This window comes from Pholcus phalangioides, unplaced genomic scaffold (assembly GCF_987345545.1).
Source record: "Pholcus phalangioides strain wild (caught in Gottingen) unplaced genomic scaffold, Ppha-v1.0 ptg000008l_1, whole genome shotgun sequence".
NCBI lineage: Eukaryota > Metazoa > Arthropoda > Arachnida > Araneae > Pholcidae > Pholcus > Pholcus phalangioides.
This window is the reverse complement of record NW_028301601.1, coordinates 2,931,353-2,957,169: the sequence shown is the minus strand read 5'-3', so window position 1 is coordinate 2,957,169 and position 25,817 is coordinate 2,931,353. Positions and strand designations below refer to the sequence as shown.

Below are 25,817 nucleotides of genomic sequence, written 5' to 3'. Positions count from 1 at the left end.
CAGAGCCCCATATTCCAATTTTTCATTTATTCAAAGTTACTGATTTATTTCTATATATTATTCAAAAATATTGATATAATTTTTATTTCAAATTTTGCTTTTTTTAATATTTTAGTATTTTCCACGAGTGGCCACAGAGCCCCTGGCGAGTGCACACTGAGCCCTGGTTGAGAACCGCTAAGCTAAGAATTTCAAGTGTAGAGAATTTTTTCCAAGTCCTCACTGTTGGTGGTACTATTTCGTCCCCATACATTCACTCACCTCACCACCAAGAGAGAAGGCAGTGCCTCTAGTCTATACCATTAACAGTACCTTCCAGACTGGTTGTTTACACGTGTTTGACAGGTTTATGAAGTTATTATGTTTTTTCAATTACATATTTCCTTCATTAAATTTTCTGAAGAATCAAAATGGCACCACAATGTCGCTTGCACAAAGTATGTTCTGTTTGACAGTCCTACTGTTCAAATAAGAATGGCATCTCGGAAGAGTGTCAGTTATTTTCAAAGTAATTGTGCAAGGGCGGAGATATGGAGATGGGACGTGTCCCTCAGCGTCAAAGGTGGAGTCGTCTGATCTAGTGTGTATATAAATTAACATCATCATCATGCCTCCCAGACTTTCAAGTCTATCTCCGTTATGTAATTGTGCACAGTTGGATATCCGAAGTTGAGGATGAACAGGTCAGTACTGTTTGTGAAAGTGTGAAAAAGATCTCTGTGCTCAACATGTTATGGTGATATTTTTTTTCAATGTCTTATAAACTCTAAATTTTGTTGTTTGTGCAAATATGGTACATATTATTTGAATTTATAAATTTTAGTTTGTGTGTATTCTTCATACATATATATTTTTTCCAATCACGGAAATTGTGTTCAAGTAATTCAATCAGTAATATAAAAGAAAATGAAAAACTCACATTTATGTTATATATACAGACGTGACAACTTTTGGAATCCAGAAATCCAAAGATTTCCCCGAGAGGGGTACTCTCCCCCCCACCCCCGGCACTCAGACTCGATCAAAAAACAAATCAATTAAGACAACCGAAGGCAGGTTCTGCATTGCCCCTGAGCAGAATATAATTCCATGTCAGTCTTTCCTTGCAGAGTAGAGAAATCACATCTACATACTGTTCATAAAACATAAGTGTTTCCTTTTGTGGATGCTATCAGTGATTGATAATCTTGGTATATGAACTCTTAAAAGTTTTATATAGCTTAAAGTTTTATATTTTCTTTCTGAAGACATATTTAATCGGAGGAAACTGAAAACTTCAAAATGCAAAGCTGCTGACAAAAAAACTTGTGTTTACCGCACGGCTGTTAATGGAATACAATAACGATTATAGAGAAATTTCAGCAACCAAGGTCATGCCCCTGATAAATAATTGCCCATAAACACAGCGTAAACAAAGTCAGATCTTTGCCAGTTGCTTAAATGCGGTCACCAAGACTTTTTTTATGGTTGCTCGATGGAAATGACCACAGCTGTCCTCTATGGGTGTTTTCCCTAACGATGTCGGCAGTCATTGATGCCACGGCAACATGAAAGCTCGCGTAAAATCTGATTTTCTGCCGGAATCCGGAGAAATTTCAACAAATCCAGAGAGCAGGAGGAAGGATGAAAAATTGGGAGTCTCCCTCCTAAATCCAGAGAGCTGGTAGGTCTGCATATATGTTAAGGTAAATGTGATAAATAACAGAGTCAAACTTTGCTAGGTACCCTGTCATTCAGGTAATGAATTGGCGGACAAGATGGCTAGAAGGGGTTCTAGGACTCCTGAGCCAACTTTGGGCATTTCATGGGAATTGATTGGAAATACTGTTTTCAGCTAATTCAAGAAAAAACGGTACCACGATTGGCTGAACATTGTTGGTCAGCGACGGGTAAGAGAAATAAATTGTGACAGTTTTAGATAGAAGGAGCTGATTAAGCTCAGAAAAAATGGTATTCGTAGAGCTGTTGGTATACTTACTGGTCTCTGTATTCTTGAGCGCCATCTAAATGTCATAGGAGTTGGTGGTGAGTTAACCTGTAGAGGTTATTTACTTAAGGAAGAAATAACTACTCACTTTCTTTGTGAATGTAAAATGTACTCTGCACATATGTTTGAGCACTTGTTGATTGAAACCTGGGAGCTACAAGGCATTACTATTAGATCTTGGCTGAACTTTGCTTCAGCTACAGGTCTCTACAGAAGATTTTTTTTTTGGGATAGTACAATACACCTCCGGTCAGTGCTAGGTTTGATGGAACTACACACCCATAAGTATAAGCCTAAAAGTGATAAATCGGTTATTATGCATAATAACTGGTTTTTATGCATACTTGTCCAGTCGTCTTGGTAAGTTTGATAAATTTATTAATTTTTCTGGCCAATCCATAATACTTTAGTCTAGGGGTTCTTAAACTTTTTTCCACCTGCAGTGCCTCTTACTCTCATATCAACACTTATCTGTAGTTCCCCAGAGCAGTTGGCATTGTGCAGTTTAAGAACCCATGCCTTACTCTAATTGGTGAATTTGGTAAATATGAAAAAAATTCCAAATGAGTCTAGTATGTGTGATGAATATAGTCAGACATAGATATAATAACAAATTTTATTATTTTATAATGATATAATGCATGCATGAATTATCATAGTATATCATATGATTCATCATGTTTACCAACAGTATAACACTTAGAATTATGCGCAACCGCCGGTAAAAGTGATAACTTTTTTAGTAAAATTATTAAATTTACCAACGATGCTTGGGTACAAATACAAATACAACGCCACAACAGGCAAAATGCCCAACGAGGTGGCTGATAAAAAGATGCCCATAAAAATATGGATGTCATATGTTTCAAAAATACAGCAACCCCATTAAAAATGCAATTAACACAAATTATAAACAATATATACACATGATAAAATATCATACAATGCCCATAAAGAATACTTATGGTTGTCTTATTCTAAGAATGGATAGCTTCTCGATTCACCCCAACATGTTTATCGTATTTCTTTTTAAACGTGTCAATTGTGTTACAATTTACTACCTCCGGGGGTAAGCTATTCCATTTATTAACAACCCTATTAGAGAAAAATTCCCTGCGACACCATAACCTTGCATTGTCCCTCACCAATCGATACTGGTGTCCCCTTGTAAAAGCAGTTGATTGGCGGTGTACTAAAAGTTCATGGTCCATCCTATCCATCCCATTGAAAATTTTGAACACTTCGATCATATCTCCTCGACACCTGCGTTCATCCAATGTAAACATATTCAAAAAATGAAGTCTCTCTTCATAACTCAAGCCCTGTGTGCCAATAAGGACACGCGTAGCTCTTCTCTGCACCCCTTCAATCAAGTCTATGTCCCTCTGTAGATATGGTCTCCAAAACCTTACAGCATACTCCAGTCCAGGACGAACTAAACCTCGAAAAAGCGGAAGAATGACTTTAGGAGAACGCGAAGAGACCTTTTTGAAAATGAGACCAAGCATTCTATTCGCTTTTTTGACAACCGCTGAACAATGTTCAGAAAACTTAAGTCGCTCGTCAATGAGAATTCCCAAATCGGTGACTCTAGTTGCATCCGGGATAGTGACACCATTCAACTCGTAAGATAACCATGGGTTGTTCGAACCAAAATGAGCGACCATGCACTTATCTACGCTAAACGTCATGCCCCATTCATTTGCCCATGCTGCAATCTTGTTTAAGTTGGTCTGGAGCAACTCCCTATCGCTTTCATTCCCGATTACCCCCATTAGCTTCACATCATCTGCGAATTTGCTAGTAATTCCATCGATACCCTGATCGAGTTTGTCGATAAAAAGTGAAAAAAGTATGGGGCCAAGGACACTTCCCTGAGGAACTCCACTTGTGACGTCTGTCCAACCAGAGAATTCCCCGTTCACCATAACTCGTTGCGACCTATCTCTTAACCACGATTCTATCCAATTCAGCAAGTTGCCCCCTATTCCAATCTCGTGTAAACGCTTCAAGAGTTTGCCATGTTGGACCCGATCGAATGCCTTCTGGAAATCAAGGTAAACAACGTCGACATTTTTGCTCTTACCCAAAGCCTTAGTCACGTAATCATAGAAGCAAAGGAGGTTAGTAAAGGTTAGTTAGGGTACTATGCATAATCGTTGGCAAAAATGATTAATTTAAAAAAATTTATAAAATTTACAAACGACACTTGGGTACTGTGCATAATTGCTGGTAAAAATTATAAATTTGGGAAATTCATCAAACTTACCAAAATGGTTGGTGATTATGTATAATAACCAGATTTATCACATTTACCATAGCATATATATATGAGTAGAATGTGCTTATTTAATACGACTGCACTATTAGATATGTAATAACAGCAGGGACCAGAGCTTGAATTGAGAAAGACCACATCTAGGCAATCAGCACAACTGGCCATAATCATTAACACATAAGCAAAAAACTGGAAAGATTATAGGGGGATTCTTTAGATTATTAAGCCACCTTCTTTAGCTTATTTAAACCTCACTAACTAAAATAAAATAAACTAAAAGCCACTAAAGACCAGATCCTGATAATTGGAACCAGTCATCGTCCTCTGGGAAGCAATAATTTTTATGGCTTTCAATACAAAGGCTATAGAATAATGACGGAACTAGAGGTACATCTAGCAAGCAACAGGGAATGTTAAGACATTTTGAAATGTATAGCGAAGAAAAACTGCTCATTTGCGCTGCTGAATATTATGCTCTGTTATGGATGGAATCGAATTCCACTACAATGAAACCATTTCAGCGAATATTAAAATTTGTGAAACCGGAAATTCTTTTATAACAAATTTTTTTATAACTAAGTCATTTTTCCAGTCCCTTGGAGTTTGTTATAACGGGATTTGAGTATATCAAGATTTCACTGTACATATCTTCAAATACAGCAGAACCTTAATTATCTTGATGAATGGTAGGGAAGAGAACCACGGGAAACCGACAACCAAAGTAAGCCTGCAGAGGAAATGAAGTTCTACTAAACAATAATTAAATATTAATAACAATATAATTTAATAAGATAATGTATCAAATTAATTTTAATGATTAATTAAAATTTTAGCCGTATTAATTTATAATTTTGATGTATGTTGAATACTTAATTAATGAATAAAAGTTTTTACTTCATATTGTCCGCTGAACAGTTGAAATGAAATAAGTAAATAAGATTATTTTGGGTTTTACATGAATGGAGGGAATTCATGGGAGGATATAATTCATCCAATCATGAATAGGGAATTTACAGCAGTGGTATCCAATCTCACTTCTTTGGTCCCCCAAAAGCATTCTGTGAAATCTATATCTCCTTATGGAGGCAGGGAGGGCAGATACGGAGTACATGCAGTCACCCCCCCCCACCCTTCTCCCAGGGACATCAAAGCTCTACTCAATGTTTTATTACGCTGACAGTAAATATATACTGACCTTCAACAAACTGGTCCACACAGTCGCATGACAAAAGTATAAGTGCAACTAAAAATGTGTTTAAAAGTTCCAAGCAAGAAATAAGGCCCCAAAGCAGAATGTTTTGCATTTTCTACAATAAGCCCTCAACTTACTGGAAATGTTTTTGCAATAAAAATTCCCATAATAGTGTTTTCTACACTTTTTTTAAAATTCTTCCAGATTCTTCTACAGTAGCACTTATTGTCCTGTGACGTATGTCAAAGATTTTGGCATATTCTGCTTTGGAGAAATAAGGTGTCAAAAAACAATAGAGGCGAAGATAAAAGATTGTACTACAGCTAAAACATACTGAACCTATTGTACACTCCCTGAATTTTTTCCTCCCCACCAAGCATCGTTCTTTGAAATTTCTGAAAAAGTACAGGATTTTCTTGACATCGGCTGCGGTTGCCAATAGCATTTTGCAGTTCATGTCCAACAAAGACTTTTATTATCTTTTACCTTAATTATCTTACCCTGCAACAGGACCCTGGTAATCGTGGGATCGCTGCTTAACCGGTTTTGTGCATGTGTGATGTTTTGAATCTTTCTCAACTATGTTGCCACTATTTTATTCACATATCCCTCATTTTATAAAATTTCATTGCACACAGCAATTATATTTTGTATTCTAAGACAAATGTAAGTGATCTTTATCATGAATAAAACCAGGAAATAAAATACGGAGGACTTCAGTGACGTGGTCATGATATGAAGATTCTGAAATGCTCATTTAAAAAGTCAAACTTTTAGATTCAATTGAATATGTCTTACCACTTTCTGAAAATCAAAAGCAGCGTTGTTCTTCAACCATGTCACAGTAGGCACAGGATTTCCCGTTGCTTTGCATTTCAGGGTGAGTTCTGTCATGGCGGGTTGAGCGATGAGCGAACGCATGCGATCAGGTTTGACGAATAATGGCGGCTCCAACTCAGCTATATAATATAGAGTGATCAATAGAAATTAGACAAATTTTACATGAAGCTCCCCCTTCCTTATATTTCTGAAACATAACGTCATTTTTTGAAACATAACATTATGTTTCTTGTCAACTACTTGGCTCTATGAATATGTTGTTTTTCATAAACACAGAAGGGTCAAGTTAGGAAAGAGGAGGACATAACCCATGGGAGAAGTTGGACCGTAGTATTGTGGTTCAAACATCTCTGATCTTATTCTGAAATCAATATTCTTTTTTTGGTGTGGGAGGCGATGCATCGACTTGAAATGGATTTTGGTGAGTGGTAAAGTATCCCTTGTCTCCTAAATTTCATTCTATCCATATTACATGGAAGCGCAACAAATCACTCTAGAAAAATATGCAGAGAGGACCAACTTTTTAAGGCACGTCTACACAGGCTCACTTGCTTTATTTTGTTTGCCTCAGTTTCACTTTGCAAATTTGCAGTGCTTATGTTTTTTTTTCTCTTCCCCCCTTCCATATGCACAACCCGGTTCTGACTGTAAGCCTTTGTAACGGTACTAGACCTGCGGCGAATGGGGAGGGACCAACCCATTTCAAATAAGTGATTTTATATTAATAAATTTGATATCTTTCACTGATTAATAAATTCACCTGTTATCCCAAGTCACATCACATGAGGTCTATCAGAGGATATCGAACAAAAGCTGCATTGCCCCCCCCCCCCCCCAATCACTGTTCTTTATCTTGAACAACATGGCACTGGTAATGAAGGATATGCTAATGAGATGGGATCAGCGGTGATTGTTATGTCATCAGCCATTCAACGTTATGTCTACTGGATGATGATCTACTGGCTCGAAGGTGTACCGACCTTCAGGACTGGACATGACAAACAAATTGAAGACTTGCGCTGATGTTATATTTCAATCAAATCTTGTCAAAACTAAAATGTTAAAATTAATTCTGTCAATTAAAATTATTATTTTGAGTTCTCACTCTAGACTCTTGTTATGTTGTGTCTCATGATACTCAGTAGAGATCCCGGTTGTGTGAGATGGTTCTCATCACACCTTTGCTATACAAAATGAAAAAATGTAATGTGCAAGCTCCATTGATAAATATCATTGTCCGCAGGTCTTTCATAGAAATGCTATCATGATTAATGTTTTTTGAAGCACTTGAAATACCTCTATCATCCGATTTTTATCCTCAAGTTCTATCGATTCTAAGGATCAAGCTATCACAAATCATAAAGATATAACAGGGACCTGTGCAGAATTTATGTACAGGGTGTGCTGTAAATGCTAATATGGCCTTTATCTCATCAACCATTTGTCGTAGAGGTACGATTCCAATTTAGAAAAACGCTGAAATGTGTTCAAAAATTACTCTGTACCAGTTTTTAAAGTGAAAATACAGTATGTTGCAAAATAAAAAAAAATCTAAATTTTTATATCGTTCTGTCCTTAGATGTGACAAAAAGAACAATCTATTGAGTGGGCAATAGAAGTCAGCGAATTTTCCCAGCGATTAATTTTTCTTTCTGTGAATTGTGTATCATAAAGTGAATTGTACAGGAACGGATAGGAATGCCCAAAAATTTTTAAAACACACCAGGAAAGATTGTTGGCAACATATCGCCCTTTTGGAAAAGTTGAAAACTTGACAACAAAAAGGCAAACTGTATGCTTTGAAGGAAACAGTTATTTTCCGGATATTATGCTGAGGTGAACTCGGAAAGAAAAGTCATTGCGTCTCCGCCGATGACTTTTCTTTCCGAGTTCACCTCAGCATAATACCCGGAAAATAACTGTTTCCTTAATATCTTGAGCTGAGAAAAAGGCATCTATCTCTCTGTATACTTTGAACTAATCAAGACTAAATATGAAATTTAGGAAAGCATCACCTTCTTTCGAGTCATTGGCCAAGGGAGCAGCTGCACATATGCCACATAAACAAGTGATGATGGGTATGAAAAGGCACCAAGCGTTTCTTCTTAACTCCCCCATAGTTGTCAATTGAAGTCTCTCACATATTTGAAACCTTCGAATAAAAAAAATTAATAAATATTATAAATGGTTTTTTTTTTTGCATTACAACAACAGTCACTACATCTAGTCTGAGTGACACAACTGAATCATGTTAACGGGAGCGGCTGAAGCTTACCTGCTGCCCAGGTACAAAACGTCATATTTTGACCCTGGCAGAAGGCTTACAGGTTTCTGATCTCTGGGACCTCCAGATAAGCCTGATTTTTTTCAGAAGACAGCAGCACCTAATTGTTTAGCATGAAAAATCTTTGTGACCATATGTCCCATTTTTAAAAAAGATTTTTCTGCTTTTTGGTCCAGAATTATTTTATCGTTCTTTATAATGCCAGAAAACTTAATCCTCAAAACAGCACTTATTGGTGAACCATCACTTTTGCTCAAGGCCTGTTTAAAAGTGTAAAGCGATTTAGTAGTTAAGTAAATTTTAAGTCAAGGCTGTAGCACAGGGGGATGGACTTGAGGGGGTCTGGTTTCCCCTCCCCCCTGAAATGTGAGAAAATAACTGAAAAAAGGGGAAAAAACTCGTCAAAAAATTAGATCAAACTCTATTATACTTACCAACTAAACCCATATAAACAGCCCTTATCATCTGCATATATTTTCAAAGTACTTGACAACTTAGAATTTAGTTACCTACTTAATCACTTAATGCGTGTAAATGAGCCTTGATCCTTTAAAGATGATATATAAAAAGTTGATTTTCATTAATAATTTAATTTAGAAGTTGTTTCTGGTGCACCAGGGACTAGAAAAGTGAGAAGCCGAATTTTTCCTTAGTCTTCATTTGACTGTTCTGGAAAAAATACCATGTGAGAGCACCAAAATGCAGATTCGCCCTTCGCGATAGAGTACAGGGTCAGCTCTTGGGATATGCGACTCGTTGCGCCATACGAAGCGCTGCTCAAAAGCAAAGCCAAATCCTCGTCCCAGCCAGATCGTAGCTGCCAGGTGGTCGAAGAAGACCTCCTAACCAGATCATGGCCCCCACTTTATCATTATGAAGAGATTTTAACAAGTGGTTGAAAAAGTCAAAGAAAATTATTTCAGTCTACTCTGGAAAAGCCTTAAACCCAAGATGAAAAATCTGGCTTGGGGTCCACAAAAGCAGGGTATGGGATCCAAAGGGAGGGAAAAGGTAGGAAACGGGAAAAATAAGTCCAGCACGGGTAAAGATTTCACCTGGAGCTGTCCCAATAGACTACATTCTTTTTTCTTCTATCAAGGTCCCAGGCCCTGTCTATTCCCTCAAATTTTCTCAACACCTCCGCTGCCGAGATATGGCTCAAAAGCATGATTTCATGCAAATTTTTACTGTGAAAATTTTGGCATCTAAGTGAAATCTTTACTGCCACCCCGGTACAATGCACCCCCACTTAAATTGAAAATTTTTCTGTCCCATCCCACACAGGACATTCCACCTACAGTGGAGCAAATGCATCAGTAGAACACCTAACCTTTGATTGAGTTTAGTTAAAATTGTCCTCTCTGAAGTAGGCATCTGATCAGTAATTCGTGTTAACCTAGTTTGTAACGCAGAAGGGCTGCAAAACCATAAATCCGACTCTCTTCCTAGGGTTCCCCAGGTTACATCAGGCCCGTTATTTAGGGGCGATTGCGCCGCCGCCCCCACTGGCTTTGAAAACTACACTAGAAATGGTATATATATACATTGAGTATATGTTCCTTGCCGCCGCCCCCCCCCCCTCGCGGGAAAGAGTTGAAATGACGGACCTGGGTCAGAGCCCTATCAGCCCCCCCCCCCCCCAGTAAGGAAAGGGGAGAAATGCACGCCCCGTCTACCGGCGCAGTGCATGGCTCCCGAGGGTGAGGCTAAAAGAGCTTCAACGGCCCTGGAGCCCGAGACGATTACCATGATTTTTTTTGTTTTTTCACGAAAAAGAGGGGGCGGCCTGTAAAATGTCTGGCCTGGGGGGCCCCCGCCAAAGGTCCGAACTTAGCGGCCATGCATCAGTGTTTTGAGCAGTTAATAAAGTTTTAAAACATTTCAAACTTTGAGTAAACATCATATAAACACACTCTGTCTAAAATAACAATAATAAAAGATCATGTCAATCCTAGATTCTAGAAGCTGTGTTTCTATTTCCCCAACATACTCACCAAAGACATCGCTGGAAAGAGTTGACAATCGCTCGGAGTTGTAACAACCATTGTTGAGAAGAAACATTGTGTTCAGCGATAGACAACAAACAACACAAATATATTTTTGTTAGCGATTTACAGTCAAATTTCACGATAGAAAGTGTGCGTCACTCACGCACGCACAGTGCGCCTTTCCCCCGTCCTGTGTGGGTAATTGTTATTATTATTTTTAACTTTAATAAAAAAGAAGACGGAGGAAAAGAAGATTCGCTCTCGTCGTAAATCAAGCGCCCACGTGACATGCGTAAGGTGCTCTTTTTCCCGCATTTATAACATACAAACCAAATCCTAGATCGTAGAGAAGTTGGGGAAGTTTCCTGATTGGTCCGACGTCATCGGTGACGTCGACAAAAGAAGGCGTGGTTCATAGTCGTTGACGGCAGGGAGGAAACATAAATTGAAAAAACATGGCTACTGTATACCGTTATTTTCGTACAAAAAAAACAGAGATTCTAGTTTTTCCAAACAAAAGTACAATTCACAAATTTCCAAATAAGCAAATGTATATGATTAAAAATTCATCAGAAATGCAATATAATAAGAAAATGATAAATATTGGTGGCTGAGCCCGGATATTATGCACTAGAAAAGAGGCCAAATATGCATTTGAAATGCAAAAATAAGCACTTAAAACACAAAAATAAGCACTTAGAACACAAAAATAAGCACTTAGAACACAAAAATAAGCACTTAGAACACAAAAATAAGCACTTAAAACACAAAAGTGCACTTAAAATGCCAAAATGTGCACTTAAAATGCCAAAATATGCACTGAAAATCATAGCCATCTTAAGAGTACCATGGGCCCCCGGGTCAACTGATTTTTCTGGGATCCCACCAGGCAAATTCTCAAAAATTTCAACTGGTTCTTGTTTTTATGTGGCCCGCGTTCTCTTGAGGCCCCCGGGCCATGCCCGAGTGGACCCATGTGATAAGACGGCAATGTGAAAATCCCTAAATAGGCATTACACACCCAGAATATGCACTAGAAATCTTGAAAAAAATCAAATATTTCAAAACATGTACAAAAAAAAAAGACTGTACAAGCCCGATGTTGCGGCCAATTCGCGACGGAGCCGACTACTTCGCGAATCAGCCAAGAGTTTTCGATAAAATCCGAATTGCAAAAATGATGCGATCTTTGAATTGGAAATCTGGGGGGGGGGGGGGCACGATGATGATGATGTCATTTCATATATACGCATATACATTAGATCTGTCGACTCCCCGAAATCGGGGTAAAAAGGGGTCCTAAACGTTTTGGGAAATTATTGAGACTCGCTTATATGGCCTCGCTGTTATATTTGCACCGGGGCCCGCGTCTCGTAAAGGCGCCGACATGAGGAAAACATTGTTGGGCTGAAAGTTGTTGGTCGTCCCGTAACCATTGGAGGGGCTCAGCCCCTTGACAAAATTCATTTGGGGGGGGGGGGCTCAAAAGGCCTCAGCCCCTAGGTTCCGGCACCTATAGGATGCTCTTATCTGAATGTAGTAAATGTTTGGCGGGAAAAATTTGTGGAATGAGTAGCCAAGGAAATCATACTGTAATAGAATGGGAAAAGGGCTGCAAAAATTAGTGTTGCCCACAGGCGTCAAAACCATAAATTCACCTCTGGATAGGACATCAAATTTATATCAATTTTTTTTTAAATTTCAACGCAGATACACGTAACTCTTCCAGGGCCATAACCAGGATTTTTTCCGCCCGGAGCAAACATACTTTGCTCTTCCCCCCCCCCACAACTTTAAAATTAGATAATTTTATGACGGCGTTCTTTGTTGCCTGCCGCCTAAAATTGCCGCTCCCTGAATTTTGCCGCCCGGGGACAGTTGTACTTCTATTCCCCCCTCCCAGTAAGGGGCATTCAAGTATTATGTCAGCATTGAGGGGCGTTTTGGATTTGCTGACTTTTGATGACAAGGGGGAGGGGGTTTGAAGGCTGCTTACATCATCAACCACCCCTTTTTGAAGATATGAAATATTCTAAGCTGCTGACGAAATTTTGTTGACGGGATAGGGGGGGGGTCAGTGTTTTGGTGACAAGGGGCGTCAAAATTGGCTGAAAATCTGCTTACGTAATACTTGAATCATGGGCGGAGATACGTGTGGTGCGGGGGTGGTCCCCCCCCCCACCCAGTGTCAAAGGTGAAGTTGACTGATTTGAATGAACGCCAGGGGCTCCGCCACTGGACTTATCCCGTTGCAGAGATCTCTTCCAGCCCAGCTTTCGTGGCAGAGTCTGGAACAAAGTGAGTGCACCTAACAGTCTGAGTGTGTAGCTAGTGTTGTATCTGATACTTCAGTGCTGCCATCTATACATACTTCAAATTGTGAGTGAAGTGTAATGATTGAATATTTGTAATGTTGGAGGCCTGTTGCTCTCTGTGGCGAGACTTTTTAACGGGGAGATCGGCTTGCATTCGCGCCTTGAAGTTGGGAACCACAAGTTGACTGATCTAATGTACGGGGTGATTATAAAAAAACTATCCCGACATATGGGCCCCTAACTATCATACCGTTCACAGAAACTGAATGAAATTTTGGCATAAGGTATTTTGAGGTACGCGCTCAAGAATGATATGGAAAACAACAGTGTCACTCTAATAGTTACGGTTACAGTGAGAAAATTTCGAAAATATCAAATGGCAACACCAAGTTTTTTGTATTGGAATGCGATCTCCATACTGAAAAACACTAAATAGCGTTGGAATGGCACCTGTAGCACGAAAATCCCCGGAGCTAGGCAAGGAAAAAGTAAAAAGGACTTTGCCGTGCACCAGAACATTAATGTTCGTTTCATTCGTCACACCGTTTGAGATCCCAGCCTGATTAGTCCTCCACAAGGTCATGTGGAAAACACAATAAAATGCTTTATTTTATGCTGCTTCTCTGTCCTTATTGGTTGTCCTCACTTTTAGCCTATCTACCGCCGGTGATTTTCGTGCTGCAGTTGCCGTTCGAACGCTATTTAGGGTTTTTCACAATGGAGATCACATTCCAATACAAAAACCTTGGTGTTGCCATTTGATATTTTCGAAATTTTATCAATACTGTAACCGTAACTGTTAGAGTGACACTGTTGTTTTCCATATCATTCTTGAGCGCATACATCAAAATACCTTATGCCAAAATTTCATTCAGTTTCTGTGAATGGTATGATAGTTAGGGGTGCATATGTCGGGATAGTTTTTTTATAATCACCCTGTATTTATGCATATATTAATTGATATCATAATCATTATCGTGCTCCCTTCCCTTCAGACTTCCTCTCTATCTCCACCTATGACTTGAGTGGCCCCTTACGGCCCTGAACTCTTCAATTGTGTGCAGGGCCGCAACTAGGTGGGAGCAGCTGGGTCTGGTATCCCGGGCCCTGGACCAGAGCGTGCGCCGAATTCTTCCCGTAATAACTCCTTAACACAGGAGGCACCAAAGTTCGAGTTGGCCCGGCACCCTAAGTACTTAATAGTCGTACTACAAGACCGTAGGAGTGGGAGACTTGGGGGGTCTGGTCAACGCCCACTGGAAAACATACTCTAGAAAATTCTCTAGTAGGTGTTGGTCTGGTCCCCCGGAAATGTGAAAAATGACCGAAAACAGGGAAAAAGATGGCCAAATCTATTTCTGTTACTTAGTTCTGTCACTTTGGTCCCCCCCGAACGAAATTTCAGGCTACGGGACTGTTGTACTATAATAGTAGTAGTACTATAAGTTACGGCTCGGACTGTATGTAATTTGTATTCAGTCCCGTCAATTTCCAAAGAGAGGGAAAATAAAAAGAAACGACGCCCATGATGTCATCGATCATTCATTATTCTCTAAAATCTAGGATTTGCTGAGTTCTGCTCCGTAGAAAATGCGCGAAGGAGTTTTTGCCCAAAAGTAAAAAACTTTTTTCTTTTTTTTTTTTTGCCACCAGATGCTCTACTTTTTTTTTTAAACCATGGGAAAGGAAGAGAGATTGTGTGTGTGTGTGCGTGTTGTGGGGATGTGGAGGTTTCATCCTTCCTTCCTTCCTTTCTTAAGACATCGGAAGGAAGAGGGTGGAGAAAAAAGAAAAAGAGAACATGTGTGTATATCTTATAGCTTGTTGGAGGAGAGAAAAAAAGAGCACCCAAAGATGTCCAAATAACGGTTCGTTTGTTTTAGGCTTCGATGCAGGAAATAGAAATCGTTTCTTGACGAGAAACGAGGGGGGAATATCCTCAGCTTTTTCTCTGTTTTTCAAACTGCTGATCTGGCATATGCCAAAAGCAATATGGATACCATTGAAAATGGAGATATCACAGAGGTCCCGGCAGACTTATTTTTAAGACAGTTTATATGCAAAAATCATCAGCTGCGGACCAGAGGCAACCGACATGAAAACATTGACGAGGCCGAAAATCCCCATTCGTCCTGTACAGGGCCGCAGCTAGATGCTTGGTCACCCGGGGCAAGTGCGCATTTTGGCGCCCCCTTGTAATGTTGAAGGAGAGGTTTCAGAATGAAATAATGAAATTTGCGCCCCTTCTGGTCCAGCGCCCGGGGCACAAGACTCGCCTGCTTCCCCCCCCCCAGTTGCGGCCCTGGTCCTGTATATACGGACTCCAGCCCAGGCCCGTATGCAGGAGGTGGAATGCTCCGTTGCTTTGTATATTCTTGAATTTTTGAGAGAGAGGCTGGCGCTCAGCTCTCTCACAAAATTTATTGGAAGGGTGCTCAAATATCCTCAGCAACCCCCCCCCCCCCCAGGTTCCGGGCGCCTTTGCTGTAGACCTTGTTTCTATGTCTTAGTCTTGTTTCAATTGCTACGAGTTTTCAGGCTGTTTTTGGCAGGGCTACCCTTAGCAGACGCAGGGCTCAAAGCGAAAATAGCTGCGCCAGGAACTTCTTGACAATTTCAGCAGCGGCGTAAATGCAGAATTAATGAAAGAAATAATTCCAGCACTGTAAATAAGTATAAATATAGTTTCCTAACACACATTTTGTTCATTTGTATTCTGCACATCGATTTAAAACCAACAACCATTTTATTTTGAGAATAATTATAACAGATAAATTTGATTTCATTCAATAGGTGACAGCAGAGGTCCCAGCTAAAGTGGTTCTCGTATTTATAATAGCAAAGTATAAAAATATGAAATATAATGAGTAGAGCCCGGATTATATGCAAATGCATATGTTCATATATGCATTTGCGTATTTTGGCCTTTACATATTCACTAAGAATAGAAAAGATGCATTTTAAATACGCATTTGCTTTTTTTCATGGTGATTCTTTAATGCATATTTTTTCACTTTTTGTACATATTTCGGAATTTTTGAGTTTTTCCTGATTTCTAGTGCATATTCTGGGGGCGTTTAATGAATATTTCGGGATTTTCTGTGCATATTTTGGCATTTTCAGTGCATATTTTGGCATTTTAAGTGCACATTTTGTATTTTAAGTGCATATTTTTGCATTTTTAAGTGCTTATTTTTCCATTTTAGGCACATCATAAGTGCATATTCGCATATTTTTAGAGCATATTTTGCCACTTTTTAGTGCATATAATCCGGGCTCTAATAATAAGCTTAAGTCTAAAATGTAATAATAAGAGATTTTCCTCAATTTTTTTTTTCACGGGTTCGCAAATTATTTCTCACATTTATGCCGGTTTTCCGAAAATTTTCACTAAATTTCAGCGGTCTACAATGAGAAAAAGGTTGAAGGACACAACTAAACTGTACAAGGGCCTGGCTTTACAGCCAACTGGTAATTTTAGCCATTGCCTTGCAGTCCGTGACTATATAATGAATTCTAAAAAAATTTTTCTCAAGATTGTTTTTCAGTCGCATGATCTGGACACCCTACTTTAGGCCTGCGTCTGCCCAAGTGCGGTTCTGTATAGTTAATCAATAAGCGAGTTGAATTGCATTTGAGATCTTATTTCGAGATTTGTCCAGCCCTGATGTAAACAGGTTGAAAGTTTAGGATCTGCACGCGCGTTTACTTTAACCCTTTCATTGGGAAGCATTGAAATGTCCAGAGGACAAAAATTTTGAGGGTTATATTAAGCGGAAAAGGTACCCTGAATAGTATTGCATGTCAAAAGAAAAAAAAAAAATATATATATATATATATATATATAGTAAATATTAAAAAATACGGACTTCTGGAAACACATTGTATTTATATGATTTACGTAGATTTCAATGGTATAAGTTATAATGTATAATTCTGATTATAATATAAAAATTCTGAAAATTCAGAAATTCTATTGAGCACAAGCAGAGGTACCGACATCAAAAAAACAACTGAGGGGCTGAAAGTTGCTGGTCGTCCCGTGTATACGGGACTGAAGCACGTATTCAGGAGAGAGAAGGTGCATTGCATTGTTTCTTCAGAAATTATTATTTGGGGGCTCAGCCCCCTTACAAAATTTATTGGAGGGGCTGAAACGGGCTCATTCCCTAGATTTCGGCACCTATATGGTAACAAGTAAAAATCGAATGTTTAGGAGCATCAATGGAGAAACGAGCTTAAAATATTCAATGCCTTATGTTTGAAGAAATATAAGAAAACCGTGTTATACGCTCATGGATCTCCTTGTATATGCTCGAGATCAACACAGCGCCGGCCCTGGTACCATTAACCCTTCCTCAATAAAGGGTTAATGGTACCAGGGCCGGCGCCACCACCCTTACAAGACGCGGGGCCCGATGCGAAATTAATATCGGGGTCCAAAAGCATCTTGATAATTTGGAGGCTCCTTATACAGATCGGATTATGTATGTATATTGGGAGAGGGAGGTTCGCGGCACACATCCAAAGAATTGATCATTCTAGAATTAATAAAAGTTCAAAATCTCAGAGCTGATGAAAATTCAGAAATTCGATTTTTTTTTTAAATTCAGAAAATTTATGAAAATTTAGAATTCTAAAACCAATGAGAATTCAGAATTTATGAAAAAAAATGAATTCCAGAATTCCGTAGAGTAGTAAAGCTCACACACCTTAGGGGTCATTCAAGGAGGGGAGGGGGGGGGTTTCAGATTTGCTGAATTTTGATGACAGGGGGGGGGGGTTTGAAGGTGGCTTACGTCATCAACTACCCCTTTTTGAAGATATGAAAAATTCTAAGCTGTTGACGAAATTTTGCTGATAAGGGGAGGGGGGTCAAAAATGGCTGAAAATCTAATAACGTAATACTTGAATGACCCCTTATTTTTTTTACTAAAAAAAAATGTATATATTTGGTATAGGCGACCTAATTATTTTTTCATTTCTATTACCGTAAATGTGAGTCCTTACCCCACCCCATAAACACAGGGCCCAGGAGTGACCGCACCTGTCGCATACCCCCTAAGGGCGGCTCTGAGAGAATGACACACATATAATTATATAATAAGCATTTTTCCTATAAAAATTTATCAAAATTGTTATAGGAAAATATTTTGATAATTTCTGAGTATCTTTAATAGAGCAAATAACTGGTTACTTACTCTGAATCGTCAGCCTCGCGTAGATCTATAAATATCCTCGAAGAAAAAGACCCCTTCATACAGCATTTCACCAATGATACACCAACGTCATACTTTATCCGCAATAATCTATAACGAAAAGACGATGATGATAATATGATATCCGAGGTTTTCCAGCGAAACGACCACGAAAATCAGTTCCGTGAAAACACACAGATTCCAATCTCTCTCTGTCCAGTCATTAAGTAACTCGATGGAAAAAAGAAATGGATGAGACTCGTGAAACGAGTATATATATCTCTATCCCTTCCTCTCAGATACGAGTAAACTCATTTTCGGGAAATTTCCAGAGTTATTAACAAGGACTATATGACTAATGGATGCCCCTTTTATTTCGGTTACTGCATTAAATGGAAATTCTTCTCTTTGAGATAGGCAACCAGTGAAGGCCGGTTGAATAATGAATGCTCAAAAGAACACTTTATAGGTCCAAACGAACCATTCTGACTGATTGGCAAGTACGTCAATTTCACAACTAACTAACTGAGGAGGAGGCGCGGTCGTTGCATACAAAATAAAATAAGCTGTTTATCTTCCGAGTTTCCGCCCGTAAAGGTCACAGTTAAAACAAAAAAACAGAATACAAACAAAAGAAAATGTGTGTGTGTGTTTCGTATGTTGCAGCAGCATAATATGGCATCTCATCACGCGAGTTCTCTCTCTGTCTGAGTGAGTTAATAATTAATTAAAAGGTGGAGTGTTTTTTTTTTTCCCCTCCCGAGACGGCGCTTTTCGATCTCGTGCGTCCTTCGTAAATGCCTCTTCTGTTTCTGTATTATGTACGTAAGCTAAGGGTTGTCTAATCTTTAGAACAGCGCGGGCCGGAGCCTCCCTTAGGGGTGTGCGACAGGTGCGATCGCGTGGACCTCGTGTTATGGGAGGGGCCGCACTTTTACACGTTAAAAATACTTTTTTTTTCATGAATTCTGAATTTCCAACAGTTCTGGAACGGTTTTTTTTTTTTTTGGAATTATGAATTATTAAAATTGTTAAAATTATTTCTCTAATTTATTCTGAATTTTCATGGGTAAATGAAATTGTTTTTGTTTTCCATTTGTTCTGAAATTTGAGCTTGTGTGTGTGTGTGAATTATTAATATGGGCCCCAGAGCGGAAAATTTGTGGAATGAGAGGTCAAGAAAGCTGGACTAAACTGGGAGAAGGGCGCCAAATTTATGTATCTCACAGGTGGCGAGACCATAAATCCGCCTTTGCTGTTAGTACAGCAATTTGTCCGATGGTTCACGTTCATGCGGCCCTGCCATTCGAGAAATGGCGAATCTATACTGCAGCTCACGGTGGCCTGCCCTAACTGACTGTTATCGATAAAAATACAGGCACTTAATTTGGATAGTATCATCACTTATCCTGTAAAGATGATGTACAACGAGGTTATTTTTTACTGAGAAATTTATTTCGAAAGTTTTTCTGGTACTTCAGGGACCGGACAAGTGAGAAGCCGAATTTTAAATATGCTTCCGGACCATTCTGGAAAAAATACTAGGTGAGAGAACCAAAATGCTCACTTGCCCTTTTCGATAGAGTACAGGGCGGCTCTTGGGCCATGCGACCCATTACGCCCACCACTCAAGAAGGGTGATAGGTCCATGGTGAGTGGGTGAAAAAAGTTTCATTGACCAAAGAAAATTATTTCTGCCCGTTCTGCAGAGGTGCTAAATCCGAGATGCAAGGACAATTTTTTTTTAAAGTTTTTTGTTAGGAGTTGGGATAAGTTATGAGGGAGGGGTATAACCCACAAGGATAGGATTGACAGGGCTCCAGCCGAGGGGACAGGGCCAGATTAACCATTAAGTAAAATAAGCACGTGCTTAGGGCACCAAGAGAAAAGGGGCACCATAAAAACTGTCGACTCTTTTTTTATCTTTTCTGTTGCTTAATGTCACAATATAGAAAATTAAATCCAAGGATATTCACTCAAAATACAAAAAATGGAAGCACCAAACAGCTATTCGAAGGCAAATATAGCCCCCTCAGTAGTTCGGGCCAGTGTCGTCTTAACGCATATGCCCACCCGGGCACGGTCCGGGGGCCTCAAGAGAAGAGGGGCCTCACAGAAATCAGATCCGATTGAAATTTTCTAGGATTTACCAGGTAGGGCCTTCAAAAAACCACTTGGCCCGGAGGCCCATGATACTCTAATGCATTCAAGGAGAATGTCATTTCTTTGTTGTTGTTTTTCCAACGGTGCTTTGATCATTGATGTTTGATCATTGATCATTGATCATTGATTGGCCACTGTGGTGGTCGAGTGGTTATAGTGCGGACTCGTGATGCGAGGATCCGGGTTCGAACCCCACAGTGGTGGTCGGCTGAAGTTGGTTTTCTGTGGTTTCCAACTTCAAGGCGCAAATGCGAGCCGATCTCCCCGTTAAAAAGTCTCGCCACAGAGAGCAACAGTCCTACAACGATAAATCATTCAATCATAACACTTCACTCATAGTTAGAAAAAAACTGGTGGCAGATGGCAGCACGACACATAACAAGCATTACACAGGAATAAACTTCACGTCAGGTTTCACTACACGTACACACACATTCCCGCATGTACCGATTCGTTGGGGGGTTCCGCGGGGGGTTGTGGGCGGGGTGCATGTGTGGTGTAGCAGTAGTAGGTAGGGCTCGTTGGTAGGGTAAAAAAGGGCTCGGGGATCCATGGTGTCTTAGGTCAGCCACCTCGTTGGGCAATTTGCCTGTTGTGGCGTTGTATTTGTATTTGTATTTGTATTTGTATGTTCCACAGTGGCCTGTGGCATGGGCATCACCAATGACTGTCCCGGAGTGAGGCAACGTTGAGTGTCGTTTAAAGTATATGGCCAGTAGTAATCTGTGAAACACGCTTCCCTGGAAGCCTCTGATCTTTCCCTAAAAGGAGGCGCGAGAACTTCCTAGAAAATTTCAGGCACCACCAACTAATTTCCGAACACTCTTTTCATGTACGTAGTTCACATCAATGTGATTGCCCGGTTATTGTCATTCCTTCAGGCAATGTCGCAGCACAGTATTTATGGTGTCCAGACGCGAACTAACCATAAGAAAAAAACAGAAAAACGCATAGACAGCCTTCACAAAAGTATTAGTTCATGGACCAGACGAAAACCTTCTCAAAAATTACTTTAGTGACAAATGGTAAAAGCTGACAACATAGGCAGAGATAAACTTGGAAGTCTGGGGGGGGGGGGGGGGGGGGGGCACGATGATGATGATGATGTCAATTCATATACATGTATACATTAGATCAGTCGACTCCATCTTTGATGCTGGGGGTGGGGGGGGGGGCAATGCCCCCCACGCCGTCCCCCCCCCCCCGTATCTCCGCCCATGTCCGACAAATGGTTGTTCACGGAGATATGAGAAATTTTTATTTAGGATACTGAAAAGTGGTATATCTGGCATATATAAGAGGAGGAAAAACATACAACACTGACATTTATTTCTTAACATCGTTCAGTATATTATTTACTGTACGAATTTTTTTAGTTATCTCAATTCAGCTGATCGTCTCATAATTCATCAAGACTCAACTGGAAGCAGATCATCAATACATTGCAATCGACCACAACTTAATCTTTAGTAAATCATGGTCGATTATTAAGTTAATGAGAGTAAGTGCTATCTCATTGCAGGACCGCCATTACCAAACGCGAAGTCGGTAGAGAAAATGAGCTGTGGGGCTCTCTCTCGATTTGCGAATAATTCTCGTTTATTTGTTGTATTATTTGGAATAATCATTTTTGTAAAAAAAAAAAATTCATATTATCACGTATGCGGGACTCCTTTGGGCGCGGGGCCTTGTGTGGCCGCATCTGTCGTCTCCTGAGGACGACTCTTGTCAATTTATTCTTGGGACGATTTCTTGCCAATCGAATACTAAATATGCATGTTTAATAAATAGCCACGATTATTTTCAGGGCATTTATGGTGCAAAAAATAAAATCAAAACAACATGGGCCTCAGAACCTGTCTGCTCCTACCCCGCCTTGTGTGAGTTATGAAATCAAATCAAAAACTCTTGGGACAATCATCGGTCCGCTATACACATTCAACGCAGTCCAGTGCCTGAGCGAGGTATATTATGTGAAGCCTGTGCGGAAACAAATTTCTGATTTCCCTCTACTTTTCTAACACAAGTTGCGTTCATCTGAAACAAAATCACTCTCGTCTAACACCATCCGGTCAAAGCAAAGTTTATTCATGCCAACATCAATCTCTCAGATCACTTCGTTGCGTAAAAATAAGACTGGAATGAAGGGGTTGATTGATAATTAATACTGAGTGCTGGAAAATTAAAAAAAACAATTCTTTTGGAGTTCTCAATGCCCAAACTATCCAAGTTCTACAGATTATGGCGTCTGAAATTCACTATAAACTTGAAACTATGTTAAAATATGCATTTCTGGCACGAAAATTAAAAAAAAAAAAATCATTTTTACCAAAAAAGTTTGAAAATAGGGGAAATAAGGTCATTTACATGAATATGACATTTTTTCTGAACTTCCGGGCTCTAGAGATGACTAATACAGAACCAGGGAAGAATCAGACTAAAAAATAAAATGTGAATTTCCCCTTTTCTAATACACTGTTTTTGCTGCCATCTACTGTCAAAAAGGAAGATGACTGAAATCGTGATAAAGAATGAATTTCAGATCAAGAAGCAGCAATTTTTATTCAGTGTAGTTCCCTACGAGAAAAGCCCACAAACTGAACTGAATGGCATGCTCAGTTGTGGCATGCTCAAGAGCATGCTCAATAGCATAAGGCGCGATCGAAAACAAAGCACCTAGAATGAAGCAGACGACAGCAGAAGTTTTCGTTCACAACAGTTCCCTACGATCCAAACCCACAAACCGAACTGGATGACCAGTTCAGTACTTTCTTAAGAGCATAAGGAGCCATCGAAAACAAAGCACCTGGAATGAAGCAGACGACAGCAGAAGTTTTCGTTCACAACAGCCCTCTACGAGCAAGGAAACAAACTGAACTGAATGGCAAGTTCAGTTCTTTCTTAAGCCGGGTTTTCCTAGGAATAGGTTTGTTGCGCAGCGTGAACCGAATTAGACTATTTCGCACCGACAGAAACGTGTTACATAATCACGCTAAGCGTTTGTGTTTTCCTAGCGAGACGCATCAGATCAGGGCGTCTATATGAACTATATGGCTTTGGCATCAGCTACTCTGTCGTCTGCATGCTCCGGTTTGAAGGGAAGGAAAAGAAAACACACAAGAGTGAAGAGAATATCGGCGGCGCACGACGCATTTGACTCCCCCAGAAGCAGTCGGCTAATGACGCCCGACTTAAAGCGCTGTCGTCAGGCGTATTGCGCTCTGTAGGAAAACAGTCATGCTGCATTTCTTACTGGTGAGTGGACGACGTGTCGCGCTGGGCGAATCACGTTGCGCGCGGCACAGGAAACCTGCTCCTAGGAAAACCCGGCTTCAGGTGCTATCGAAAACAAAAACCTAGAAATGAAGCAGAGGACAGGTAAATGAGAATTTCCACTATTTGATTTCGTGTGATACAACTGAACATTGAAGATGTGGTATTTTTTCGGGGGGGGGGGGGTTAGACCCAGGGCCGTCTTAAGAGCATTTGTCTGAGACCCTAGCTGGCCAGTTTTCGAAAAATTCAACGACTCATTTTTTTTGTGAGGCCGCCTATTCTCGAGGCCCTCGGGCCGCGCCCCAGTGGGCCCATGCGTTAAGACGGCATTGAGTTCAATGAATATTTATTTTGCACCGGCGAAATCTATGTATTAGGCCTGGGAATCGATTAAAATTTTTGACTGGTTAATCAGAAATGTTTAATTAATGGAATATTTTGAAATTCTAACCATTCTTAACAAACGCAGTATTGGTAACTTTGTAATTAATATTAATTGATGCTATAAGCAATATTTTATTCATTTCACGTAAATGGTAAAATATTCGCTAGCTGTAAATATACATAGGAATAGGAGATTGAGTATTAAGAGAAAGTAGAGGATTTTGCCGCTCATTGAAAGAGAAATTTGATATGCTGAACATATTTATCAAATCTACGGATAGAGATACGCCCCCCCCCCCTTTGACGGAACCGGCTGATGCATATAAATTGACATCGTCATATTATTATTCACTTGGATCTAGTAATTTTTTGTTTTTTTTAGAAAATCGGTTATTTTTAGGTTAGTCACTGATTCCGAAACTACTTTCAATCTTCATGGTGTTGCTTGTTTCCTTTAGAAATTGTACGGCATTGTCTAAAAGAGTGGGTTTGGAACCTATTAGGAACTTTCCGAACAGGCGAAAACTGATTTTCACGGTGGAGGTCGTAAATTTCGGGCTTTTCTAAACACCCACCAGAGTCAATTTGAAAATGAGTTTTTCATCATCCATTTCTGTTCAATCGATTTGTATTCATTTCCCCATGATGAAAAATTGGATCAAAATATTGATTAAAATAATTTTCAACATGGTCGCTTATCTAAAATATTATTTACAGAAACATAATTTAACCCTTTACATAAAGACGATACTTTCAAATACCACGTTCGATTGTTTGTTTTGAACTAATTAATTGTTTCAAAAAAATTGTTTTGTTGCCTTTAATTAGAACTGAAATGACCTACCAAATAATTTACATGATAAATATTTATTATCATCATTACATTTACACTTTTATTTTAATTTATTACAATTTGCTTCTCATTCTACTTTTCATAATGTCGGATATAAAGGATTAACCCATTTTCGACTGACGTTGAATGTTTGAACTAATCATTTGCGCAACGCTTTGTTAAAAAATTTTTTTGATTAATTTTCATACAAATTTTTGTATGTGAAAATCAAAACTGATTGATGCTTATCCACAGGACTTGAACGAGAACTTGGCAGCTGAGCTGGACTAGTTCCATTCTTATGTGCGGCATAAATTCAGTGGAACAAATATTATGAAAACAAAATTCACACACAATTCGGAACTATATAAAATAATTGTAGAAGACAACATTGACAGTGAGCTTTTCCGAATGTTGATACCGGTTTCAAGACATTTTTAACATTGATGATTACGAATTGCTCCGCTGAGCGTTCATTTTCTCAATTAAAGCATATAAAAAATCTTAACAGAACAATTATGCAACAAGGTAGGCTCGATGCTCTATCTTTACTGCGTATAGAAGCAGATGTTGTTTGCGGAGCATTGGTTTCGAAGATTTAAGCAGGGATTTTGCGCCAAGGAAAAGTGTAGAAGAAAACATTTCAATAAATATTATAAAGTGCGTATTTAGAAATATTCATATTACACATTTTGGCTCAGATGTTCATTACTTTGGGGAAAAAAAATATTTCATGGTTTTATTCATTGATGTTCCAATATTGAGTGAAATATATTTTTACTAACATATTATACCTATGATGGGGGGGGGGGGGGCACCAAAATCAGCCGTGCTTAGGGCCTTCAAGTGTCTTAATCCGGCCCTGCCGGGGGCCCGGGATTCTATCCTTATCTTTTTTTTCATGCTATAAATTAACTGTAGAAGGGTGCCCCATTTAAAATGTGGCTTGGGGCCATCGAAAGATTCCCCTCGAGGGGCCCTGGCGCAGGATGCAGGGCTATGGGGGGGGGGTGGAATAGACAGGAAGGGCAAAAATCCGAGATCCCAAATAAAGATTTTGTCTCGAGCCGCCCCTAATAG

At 39.5% G+C, this 25,817-nt stretch overlaps 1 protein-coding gene across 1 annotated transcript in view; it reads right to left on the bottom strand.

The window, feature by feature from the left end:
- LOC149083495 (fibroblast growth factor receptor 2-like) overlaps nt 1-10,889 on the bottom strand; it is a 50,361-nt gene extending 39,472 nt beyond the window's left edge. Inside the window, exons 1-3 of the mRNA XM_089234017.1 lie at nt 10,576-10,889; nt 8,313-8,449; nt 6,256-6,416 (exon numbers count right to left, since the gene is read on the bottom strand). Of these exons, the coding sequence (XP_089090143.1) occupies nt 6,256-6,416; nt 8,313-8,415 (264 nt within the window). The 5' untranslated portion in view covers nt 8,416-8,449; nt 10,576-10,889. The remainder of the gene's footprint in view (nt 1-6,255; nt 6,417-8,312; nt 8,450-10,575) is intronic.
- Nucleotides 10,890-25,817: the final 14,928 nt, after the last annotated feature.